The sequence below is a fragment of the Polyodon spathula genome, chromosome 6, assembly GCF_017654505.1.
Source record: "Polyodon spathula isolate WHYD16114869_AA chromosome 6, ASM1765450v1, whole genome shotgun sequence".
Lineage (NCBI taxonomy): Eukaryota > Metazoa > Chordata > Actinopteri > Acipenseriformes > Polyodontidae > Polyodon > Polyodon spathula.
Genome location: NC_054539.1, coordinates 7911553 through 7924000, shown reverse-complemented (window position 1 = coordinate 7924000; position 12448 = coordinate 7911553). Strand labels below are relative to the sequence as shown.

Genomic DNA, 12448 nt, shown 5'->3' with positions numbered 1-12448 from the left:
ACCAGCAGAGCCATGCCAGGTAACTGACAATCAAAATCTTGTCCCTGTGTTTCAGCACACGCGATTTGGGGACTTTGAGCCAACCAGGACAGACAGCTCCGATATCCTCAATGCCTTTTCTTCCTCTTGGTCCCTGGCTTCGGATAATGATCAGCATGTATCCAGCCTTTCAAGCCTGGATCTGACTATCCTGCCCCCGCCTAACCTTTTCAGCCACACTGGCCCCCTGCAGAATGAGCTCTCCCAGAACAAGGCGTGGGTGCTGAACCGCTTCATGAGCAGAAGTGAGGACACGCTTGTGTTTTCAGGGGATGAGGTTCTGGTATCGGATGTGTTAAGAGGGGTCCCTGGCTGCCCATCCAAGATCAGGAGTTTGGAGCGCTCTCTCGTCTTCAAGGAACAGGCTGAGATTTTAGCTCCCAGGCAGCCACACGGTAACTTTGTGGTCCAGCCACCCCGGAAAGGGATCTTAAAGCAGTCCAACATGCTACGGGTCCAACCTGAGAACCTACGGAAGTCAAGATCAGTGGAAATGCTAGACCAAAACATTGTCCGAAACCCCACTCCCCAAAGCCATCCACAAGGAAAGAAGCAAAAAGGGTTTGATCAAACTAAGCTACCAGCAGGGCAAGCAGAGGCAACCACTACCTCCTCAACAAACCAGGAATGGAAGCATAAAGTGCTGGAGGAGAAGGTGAAGTTTTCGCAGTTCCTGGATGAGATCATCTACAGGGTCCTAAGTCCTGCCAATCTGAAGTCGCTTGGGGCACAGAAACAGGAGAGCCTACCACACTCTCGCACATCGGCTGCAAATCCTCCTCCTTCTGCTCCTGTACCTGTACCTCGACAACAGCAGCACCTGTTGCCAGAGGTTAGGAAAGGTTCCCAGACAGACAGGAGCCCCACGTTGATGAGAAAGAGGGAAGAGAGGAATCACCAAACAAGGGACAGTTTGGAAAGGAGCCAGAGAGAGAAGGATGCTGACTCCAGGTTGTGGAACAAACCCACAGCAGCAAAGAGGTGCATCTTGGAGACTAACCCGGGCCCTGAGTGGCAGTGGATGGAAACACTGAGGGAAGGCCCCAGGCTGAGGCTTGGGGAGATGGACAGCAGCCGGGGACCACTGGGTGGGGGAGAAGGAAGTAAGAGGGACTGGCAGGAGAATTTACGATGGAATGTCCCTCCACAGCACCTCCACACTGGGGCAAGCTCAAAGGAAGCAGTGGATAGGTCTCTTACCTTTGAAAACTCTGCTTCACTTTTAGATGTGGATAAATTAACAGCAGGAACACCATCTACCTCTTCTAGGCTTACTACAAGCAAGGTATGTGATTGGAATCTTACTGTACTTGGACAATATAATATTATCTTTGTGGATTTTTTTACAGCTGTAAAAGGGATGTATATGGTAATGTGATGAAGAAAGAAATGTAGAGTAAAACCAAGCCATAGGCAGCAGCTAATTTTATGTTTTCCTCTCTTGACAGGAATCCCTTTCCGATACGGACAGGATCAAGTAAGTTTGGATGTTTGCTCACTGCTTTTCATGCAAGTTTTCGAAGCAGAACTGTAAATCTCTATTACCACAAATTAATTTAGGCTTTCTGGTCAAGGCCAAGCAAATACTGTGAGGGTGCTGCATGGTAGGAAGTGTAACAATAAAAAAACAGTAGTTCCAGCTGGGAGTTTTCAGATAGGGCACTCAATATAGTTTTTAAAAAGAGCATATGTGACTAATATCCTGTCACACCATTTTACTAACATGCAAGTACATGAGGGTTTCTAGCAGAGCATTTGTTTTTGATGGATGTGGCTTTATTAAAAAAAAATATGCAGGGCAGGGTTCCTTCTTATCCTAGTTTTATTCTTTTTTTTTATTTTAAAGTATAGCAGTCACCAGTTTATTTTTTTGTTGTTTCCTCCCCAATTTAGTAGTGTCAAATTATTTTGTTTAGCTCAGTTCACCGCTACCACCCCTGCGCTGACTCGGGAGGGGCAAAGACGAACAAGCGTGGTCCTCTCAAACTTGTGCTGTTAGCCTCCCGCTTTTTTACAACTGCAGACTCACCATGCAGCCACCCAGAGCTAGTGTTGGAGGACAACGCAGCCCTGGGCATCTTGCAGGCAAGCCCGCAGGCGTCTAACCCTCCCTCCCCCCCGCTGCCCCCTGGGAGCTCTCGTCCTCGGTAGGCAAAGGAATAGCCTGGACTCGAACTGGTGACTTCCAGACTATAGGGCGCATCCTGCACTCTACGCGAGTGCTTTTAATGGATGCGTCACTCGGGAGCCCTCCAAGTTTTATGCTTTTGACAGCTGAGATGATAGAATGTGTTTATGTAGCGTGCTAAAATGCTATGACAAAGATTGATCTTACAGGAATATTGCGAGTATCGTTCTTCCTTGCAATGTAGGAAATTATCTTAGCCTTATCTTAGGGCAGTCCTGGATTTTGTGCAAGTAGTGTTCCTTTAACAAAATCTCACAAAAGGCCTTGTTATTGTATTGTCTTTGCAGTTCAGATAAACCTGTGGAAGAAGTACTAGGTCTGGTTATTTTATGCTGATTGATAGTGATTCAGTTGAAAACCTTACAATGCAGTTTCTTTAATCCTAGTACATGGGATAATCATTTCTTATTAAATCCTAAATTGCCCTTTTTTTCAATTTTATTAAAAATGTGTACACCTGGCACATTTACTTTTGTTTTTGTTGGTGGCACTTTTAATCTGAACTTTTAAGTAGCTCATGCATATACAAGGTAACTGATTTTTAACAAAAATAAGAAGGCAATTATTCATTTGCCCCTAGTGTATAAATGTGAGCTTACTAACACCTTAACACACTGACTTTCTGATGAAATTTTAGACACTCGAAGCAGGGGGCAGTGTTTGTTGGTGAGGTATAGGAACACAGCTGAAAGGAACATAAACTGAAATCCAATTATGTGCTAGAAAATAAGTGACTGCTGCACAAATTGCTGACTAGTTTGAAAATGTATTGCCGCAGCTAGGACAAGCAGCCCTTGCGATGGTGTTTGGCCAGCACTTTGTACTGTGTGCCAAGTTCTTAACCCTTGCTGGTTGTATGAACAGGCCCAACAGGCAGTGTCTCTGGCATCTGTGTGATCAAACTGACCTGCAAAAGTGGTAACATAAACCGTGCAGCATTACTCAATGACCTTTTAGTGATTCCTTTACTCGTGTACAGATGAATTGAGCTCATTAAATGCAAATGATTTTTTTTTACAGAATTTTTTTTTTTTTTTTTTTTTACTAAGTTTTAAGCAAATTTTTTATTTCACCCAAATGTATGCTTCAAAGTAAGTTAACTGTATATCCTCCTGGCTTAATGCTCGTGACAAATGCCTGCTTGTTTCAGTTCTATTGAAAGGTGGTCATTAACAAGCAACTATTCCCAGGCTGTGGTTTATCTGAATACATAGAAGTGGCTTCAAACAGATACATACTTAGAACAACAACGTTATATATCTATCAGCAATTCTGGTGACTCTTTCTGTTTTGATTGATTTTTTTTTTAGAAAACCTTTCATGTTTGTGTCTGTGCTTTGTTAGTCTGTGTTTGCACATCAATTCACTTTGTGTGGCATTGCAGAACAAAGGCAGCAGCCTTGGTATATGCAGCTTTATTGCTTCAGCTAGTTAATTGATTGGCCTAGATGTTCTCTGTGGGATGAAAGGCATACGTTATTGAGTCAGAGTTCTTTTGACTCTTGGTACTTCACAGAAAACCGTATACCCCCAGACCTTCTTAACGAGCAGGAAAAGCCTGGAATTCTGTAGACCTAGTCAACCACAGTGCTGTAACGCAAAAGCGCAGCATTAAAAATTTAACTGTCTTTCCTATTGCAAGACTGCAGTGAGCACAGAGTTTATTAGTGTTTTGTGTCCCATTTGCAACACCAGAACAGCTTGCTGTCATAAGTAATGAATCTCCTTCAACAATTAATTTTTGCCTGGTGATTCCTATTTTGGAATACAGCAGTGATGTTTGGTAACCAAGGTGTTGCCTACCAGTTAGGATAATTATTTTTTTCAAGCACAATTTTTGCATTAGTCTACATGAAACAATTCTAAATGGAATTAAATTGAATACCAAGGATGTATTTCAGCCTCTTAGGCTTCAAGAATGTATCATCAGAACTTCTATTGAATACAGTGAGCAATCTGATTCTAAAGTTTTTGTTGTTTTGGTTAAGCATGGAGTTGATGTACAGTAAGGGGCAACAGATACCTTTGCTCCCAAGTTGACAAACACATAATGTTTCAGGAATCCAGTTTGCTTTTGACAGTTGTTTTAAATGCTCTGCCGCTCCAAACTGTTTTAATCAGCTTACCTTGGATGTTTCACTGAACAGTACGTATATTCTGCCACAGACATCATATATGTATATGTCCAGCATAACTAAAGGAGCATTTGCAGCACGACCCACCCTTTTAATACACTAGTACTAATACTCATGGGAATAGTCAAAAAAAGGGATATGTTTGAACAGTGAAACAAAAAAATGCAGCAAGCTTTTTTATAAAACAGAGTACTGCATTTTTATGTTGGAGCCTTGCATAAATCATTCATGCCTCCCTGCCTCGGTGTGCTTATAGATAGAAATAAATTGGGACTAGTATGGACGCCTTTCTGTACGCCCTAACAGCTCATGTGGTTTATATATATATAAACATCGAGCACAAAAGCATTCTCACAAGCCTGCAAGTACAGTGTTTGTTTTCTTGTATGGTGGTGTTTTTGTTTTTTTGTTTTTTTTTTCCCTCACTGAAAGCTTGTGACTGTTATAAATTGTGATTGATTCTGAAATTTGTATAGGCCTTCATGATGTTAAGGGATTGAAACCTGCACTATTGTATTGCCTGAACACCCTCTCGTTGACCTGCAGATCTACAGGCATATCCTGTTGTTATCAAACTTTATATGGCCATTTCCTTGGCAGAAATGATTGCGAATATAATCTATGTAAGCACCTGACAAGGTTAATCCTTGGTTACAACACTATTATTAAGAAGAAGAAAAAAAGGAATGCAAAGTTAAAAGCTTTTCATATACATAAATTGCCTGTAACAAGGTTCCCCTTTTGATGTCCTTTTTTTGTCAGTCATGTGATGGCTACCGTCCCATAGACCCAGAGTGCTGCTGGCAAGGTTTCCTGTCAGAAACACTGAGCAGTCTGCTTGGTGCTCACCCTTAATTTCCCTTGTGTCTGCAGTCCAGCAGCCTCCTCTACAGTGCTCGATGCTTGGTGTAATGGTGCATTGGACAACTCAAAATAAAAATAAATGATATACAATACCCCACTAAGTGACTAAGGCAAGATCTATGCCTTTGTTCCTCAGTGTACTCCATCTTTTTAAAGGGATATTGCCTTGTCTAAAAAATATCATTTTTCATGGGTTGCTTCTCTGCAGGCTATTTGTATAAGGAAAAACGTGAGTTATGTTTTAGCAAAACATTGATAATGTCAATTTATTGTGTTTTGTAGTACCATTTCATCTTTTAATACCAAGCATTTTTTTTAGAGTTGCCTCCTGACCTTTTTTTTTTTTTTTTTTTTTATTAGCTAAGGAATTAATAAAGGGGTGTATTTTTGGAGAGTGGAGGACAGACGGATGGACAAGAAATGTATATGTAGCACATTAAGGTGTCTTGATCTGGATCATTCCATGACAAATCACCCAACAGGTTATACCCTACCTCTCCGAATTACACCAAACTTGGTTCTTGGGGATATTTCAAGCAAACAAGCTTTTTTAACTTTAACCAACCTTTTACACAAAACAAATTACGAATGCAAATAATTAAGGTCCAGCTGGGCGGTAGCCTTCACGGTTCCTTTTTAATATTTCCAAATTTCTCTCCCATTCCTCTGTTCGAACACCCACCCTGAGGGGAGAGAGCTGCAGGCTTTTATGCGGGTGACCATCTCCCGATTAGCAACAAATTAATCACCTAATTAATTCGGGAGATGGCCGCCTTCTGCACAAGGTTTTTTTTATTAAATTATTCCTGGCAGAGGACAAGCTGTTACCTTGCCTCTGCCAGAACACACTCACACAAAAACAACGCGGTGCTTCGCCATCATATATAAATACATTAAAATAACAAATAAACAAAACACAAAATAACACAGGGGCGCAGAGGGAGACCCTGTTCTAAAAATAAACACAATCAAAGCAAAACAACAACGTGGCAGGCGGCACCTCGCTCGTTCTCCACATATAAAAACATTTTACAGCAGGGCTTTGCCTTGCCCCCTTTTAATAATGTGCAGGGCTCTCTACCACCCTGCTACAAGAGGGTAAAATGCAACATTACCTTGAAGTCATGAGCAATCTCGATAAATACTGTACAATCTTTATTGGTACAGTAATGGGGCAGGCATTAAAAAAATAGCCTTCCATTTTAACTGCAATGCTACTTTAAGCTACTGTACAAAAACTTAATGTTAAAGTAAAATCAGAGACAGCAGCTATTCTTATTCACTTTATTGACCACTTTGAAGATAAGCACAGAAGCAGAACTTCTATTTTAACATTACATTCTTAGTCTGTGAACATGTTACAATTTCAATATAAAGCTATACAGATACATACAATAAGGAAATGCATTAATAAATTATAAAACTGTTTAATAGTATAGTCAAATATTTATTTATTTATTTATTTATTTTTTGCGTTTTCCTCTGACGATGGTTCCAGTTGGATTTGTAACTGGACTGGGGTGTTTACATTTCAACTTCTGTAACTTTGAACTTTTCTTACTGTGATTGGCTGCAAAGACAACAGGGCTAGCCGGAGATTGGATAATGTTTGTTGGGTTGGTTTTTCTTGTTACAGTTTCCTAGTAACTGAAAACATTGTATTCTGGGAGATGTAGTTGTTAGTGGAATTTTTGTGGATGCAGATAAGTTGTGCAGCAAAATTTCTATGTGCATTTCTACGCATTTATTAAAATTGATTGTGTTTTTGGGATTTTTTTAATGTGTAAAAACTGCAGGTACTGCTTATCTGGACCACTGCATGCGAGTCCACACTTATGAAGATGAAATTTGTCAAATCAAAGGTACGCACAGTGTGTAATGGTTAATGCAGACTGAACCTGTGATCAGCATTGGCCATGATGGCTTTTCCTGATACAAAGATGAAGGTTATGCTGTCGAAGGCAATCTTGCAGATTGAATAGCTGTCTAAAGGGGTTACGATCTGGCCATTAGGGGGAACCTGCAAGCATGTTTTTGTAGTCTTTCACTTGACTGTTCACCCAGTACCATCACAATGGCTTTTGACATGAAGTTGCAAAAAAAAAAAAAAAAAAAAAAAAAAAATTGAAGTCCAGCTTATGATGGCATTAAGATTTATAACATTTGACTGTTTTTTGTATTGGGCAGCACAACCATCACTGCAGTAATGCATTTTCCTCAGGTGCGGATGTTTTTCCTTCACTTGGGGGAGGAGTTTGGATTGAAAGAATTCCTGGCACCTATTATACTCTACATCAATGGGAAGTTCTCAGATTCTGAATTTAGTGCAAAAGTGATTCACATCTTCCATACTTCATTACTACCTAATGAATTACCCCTGGAGCACGGTCCAAGACGATTATTAAGAAGTAGAAGGTGTATGGCACCACCAAGATCCTGCCTAGATCAGACCGTCCCTCCAAACTGGATGACCGAACAAGGAGACTGATCAGAGAGGCTACCAAGAGGCCAATGGCAAACTTTGCAAGAAATTCAGGCTTTTCTGACCAAGACTGGTCAAACTGTGCATGTGACAACAGCATCCCAAGCACTCCATAAATCTGGCTTGTATGGTAGTGTGGCAAGAAGGAAACCATTACTCTTGAATCCCGTTTTGAAGTATGCAAAAAACACGAGATTCTGTAGCCATGTGTCAAAAAGTTTTGTGGTCTGACGAAACTAAAATGAAACTTTTTGGCCTAATTGCAAAGCGTTATGTTTGGCTCAAACCCAACACAGCACATCACCCAAAGAACACCATCCCCAATGTGAAGCATGGTGGTGGCAGCATCATGTTATGAGGAAGTTTTTCATCGGCAGGGACTGGGGCACTTGTCAGGAAGAAGGGAAAATGAATGGAGCAAAGTACAGAGAAGTGATTCAGGAAAACCTGCTGCCCTCTGCAAGAAAGCTGAAACTTGGACGGAAGTTCACCTTTCAGCATGACAACGACCCAAAGCACACAGCCAAAGCTACACTGGAGTGGCTAAGGAACAAAAAAGTACATGTCCTTGAGTGGTCCAGTCAGAGCGCTGACCTAAATCCAATCGAAAATTTGTGGCATGACTTGAAGATTGCTGTCCATCAACGCTCCCCAAGGAACTTGACAGAGCTTGAACAGTTTTGTAAAGAAGAATGGTCAAATATTGCCAAATCTAGGTGTGCAAAGTTGGTAGAGACCTATCCCAACAAACTCACAGCTGTAATTGCTGCCAAAGATGCTTCCACCAAGTATTAACTCAGGGAGTTGGAGACTTATCCAATTATGATCTTTCAGTTTTGTATTTAATAGGTGTAGACTCTCTATAGCGCTGTATATATAAGGGATGCACCGATGCTTCCAAGTTTTTGAAATTAGACCGAATACTGAATCCATCGCAAAAGGCCGGATACCGAACCGAATACCGAATCTACAAAAACTGTCAAGAAAAAGTGAAGGAAACAGTTGAATGAAAAAGACTGGTAGCTACTAACAGGGGACACGCACTGTCTAAAGTTTTGAGCCTTTTAGTTCATAGTATTTTTTATTACCGAATGGAAATATATCTATGAATATGCCACACTCATCTTTAGTGTTAGTGTTACTGTTAAATGATATATGTATATGAATATTCCTATTATCAAAAATACAATGATCTGTAATGTAAATGCAATAAACGGAATACTCCCAGCCACAAAGAGCATGTACTTCTTCAATGCAGACATTCCAGCTGTATTCTGTTTAATACCTCTACTGCTATGGCCAAAATGTTTGCATCACCGTACCGATAAAACAAACTTTTGCTTCATAAAATCAAATGAAACCTGCCGAATAATGTTACATTAACATATTGAATTACATACCGCTTTGTAGTTTTCCATATACTGGGACGTAACAATTTTTAAATTTTTTTTTTTTTTATTCTAACATGAAATCCTGTACTGCTGTTATTGCTTCCGGTACACTTTTGCAATATCATTTTGTAGTTTCTTTGATTACATGATGTTCATATAGTGTATTATTATTAATAATAATAATAATAATAATAATAATAATAATAATAATAATTGTCTCGATCCTAAAATTCTAGCTGATAAACTTTTGGCCATAGCTGTAGGTCTACGCTTGAAATTCTGCTGTTATGTAAACACAGTATTTCCCAAGCATTGCCAGAATGGTAGTTGTATAAAATGATAGCGATTCTGAGACAGCCCCAGCATTAACCCCCGCCTCTTTCCTCTCTTCCCCGGCAGGGTTCTGCAGCAGCAGAATGAGGACCTGCGACAGAGACTCACCTGTACCACCCTCAAGATGGAGGCGATGGAGACGGAGTTCGAATCCAGCCGGCACTACATGGAGGCAGAGATGGGAAGGACCAAGGACGAGCTGGAAAAGATGAAGGATAAGTTCCGCAGGTAGGAGAGTCGGAGTCTGGGATTGAGGAAGCAAGAGTGGCGTGATGCAGTGGATTATCCATAGGGGGAGAGAAAGCTCAAAATCAAATCTGTACTAATGACCTCTAAGGGCATTCATGATTCCCAGGGCAGCTGATTTTGCAGCTAGCAATAAAGAGGAATTGAACATCCAAGTCCTGATCAATCTTTTTCCTCCCCAGTTAGGGTCATACCTGTGCAAGTTGTCACAGATTTGGATGAAGTGTGTTGGGTCTTGGAAGTCATTTTAATGCACTTCTAAACACAGTGACCTGTGTTGACTTTAAAAGTGTGATAACAAAAAAAAAAAAACTCAAGTAAATAGTGTACTTTTTTATGTAGATGTGTTTATAGTTTATATGCCATTTGCATAGAAGGTTTGATATATCAAGTTTAACAGAACCACAGGGGTGCAGACTGGCGTCCGCAGATTGCATGCATGATCAGTAGGGTTAAGAGAGATCTGCCAAGCTCTGCATCATCATGTTCCCTCAAACGTGTACAAAGCAGAGTAAAAAACAAAGTATAAAGTGTTTGCAGGTTCTGTCTGCCACCCACTGTTTTGCCCGAGGCCCCCTATGTCATCAAGTCTGTATGATGCTGTTGGCGCAGATTTATTTATTAAAGCAAATGCAGACCCAGATGGCAAGCCAATTTAAATGTTTTTTTTAATTTTTTAAATTCAGTTTAAAATGTTTGCTGGATTTATACTAGCAACCAATAGCACATTCTTAGTGCTTTAAAAATCTTTTGAGTTTCTGCATCTGATAGTGTGCTAGTTTGAGTTGAGGTGGCTATCAGTGCTACACTACATTATTTATTATACAATGAGTATTGACTCTACTGAATAACAAATAATGGAATACGGTTTTGATATGGTATTAGTTGAGATGTTCAGTATGTTCTCTATAAATATAAATTCAGCGTGAACAGAAGTCATGCATTCCACGGGCTGTTATGCTTAGATCTCATTTCCATAATTATGCATGTTTGGATTTGATTTGTCAAAACATTTTTTTCTGTTGATTTTTTAAGTTTTTTTTCCTCATCAATTTCAAAAAAAGCAATTTGGCTACACTTCTGTGCTCCTAAATTGAAACTATGTTTTAATACACAATTCTGATGTGTGAATATTTTATCACCACCCCCTTGCCTTTTGTATGTGTTGTTTATTTTATTTAGTCTATGATGTGGTTTATGACAGTTTCACGACGTCAAATTGCTCTGCACTGTGGTATTCGGTGGCAACGTTCAATATTAAACACTTATCTTGTTTAATATTCTTGTTCCAAAGATTTTAGCTCTAACTCCAGACATGTAAACGTCTTTACATATATTATATATATTATATATATTATTATATATTATATATATATATATATAATATCTATAGATATATATTATCTATATAATAGCATAGGTCCATGCATGCATGCATGCATGCATGCAGTGGAAAATGGAAAAATGTGTCTGCCAGTAAAACCTAATGATCTTCATAAAGGATGTGATAAAGCTGAACTTGATCTTCCTTGTCAGGGATGTAACTGGTCTAGCCCATGAAATTCCAGAGATTTGGGAGTTTTCTGTCAAATGATGAATTGTATATCCGATTAAAAAAAACAAAAAAAAACATATTGGACTTGAAAATGGAAATTCTGCTTCTACCAGCCAAGCTCCATGTTAAAACTGCATCTAGATTACAACTACTTACTACTTAGATTACATACTTTTAGCATGGATGGAAATTAGACTCCCATTGCATAGCGGTTTGAACCATTCCTAGTTTTACTGTGATTTTGGTAAGACCCACCTGAGCTTATTACCTATACACTGGGTAATCAAGCCTGTAGTAAAACCAGGAATGGGTAAAACTGCTATACAATAGGAGTCTTATTTCCTGTTTTTAGGGAACACAACCAAATAATGAGCTAGCTGAAACCTGTTTTAAAAAAAAAAAAAACACTTCTCATTCAGCCTTCAATTTAACTGTTCAGTACTGTAAATCCCACATTATCCAAACCACCATTTTAACACCCTCAACATTCTCTACTTTGTTTCTAACCTTCTGTACATATAAAGGCACATATTCATTTTCCATGTACCTGGAGCAGTTTGCGTGTTCCTTACTTTCTTCAAGTTGGAAGTACTTGCTTTGAAGTAGAAACGCAATCATTTTCTCATGTTCATGGCTGTTTGCAGGTCCTGCATTTTTTTTTCTTCCTCCCCTGCATTTGTTCATGTGTTTTTTGTTTTTTATTTGTTTGTTTATTCAAATATTAAGCAAAAACATATATAAATACATATTTGTATTGTTAATATCACTTAAAGATAGGTCGCTACAAACTTTTAGTTGCCTTCAGTATTAATCACTAGAGGTTTCCTTGGCAACAGACACTTTGTGGGGTGGGGGTGAACCGGTCACAAGCAGAGATAATACAGAAGCTGCTGCCAGTATGATAACGTTACAGCAGAAACAAAGCCGTCTTCCCCAGAGTCTCCTGGGGTTTTATACACTCAAACTAATGCTGTTTGCATTGTGAACATGAGGCTTTCAGTCTTGAGTGCCTCCCGAAGCGCAGAGTCAGGTTGCTTCTCCCTGCTGGGTGCTGATGAATCTCATGATATTCTGTGAGGCACACAGAACAGCTCATCCCTAATTGAGCAGAGGAGTGGATTCTGTATCAATCACCCGTCCCATTTGTCCAGGCTCTTTTAGAATCAACCAAGAAAGACATGACATTGATTGCACAGAGAGACCAAGAATTGTCGT

General features: G+C 39.7%; 1 protein-coding gene across 5 annotated transcripts in view; it reads left to right on the top strand.

The window, feature by feature from the left end:
* The window catches only part of tjap1 (tight junction associated protein 1 (peripheral)), a 63724-nt gene that overhangs the window by 36195 nt on the left and 15081 nt on the right, over positions 1 to 12448 (top strand). For 3 of the 5 annotated variants that reach the window (XM_041251927.1, XM_041251925.1, XM_041251926.1), the window contains 3 exons: positions 1 to 19; positions 1488 to 1516; positions 9499 to 9660. The exon at positions 1 to 19 is cut by the window's left edge and continues 153 nt beyond it. In XM_041251927.1, the coding sequence (XP_041107861.1) occupies positions 1 to 19; positions 1488 to 1516; positions 9499 to 9660 (210 nt within the window). The other 2 variants (XM_041251924.1, XM_041251928.1) reach the window with 2 other exon arrangements.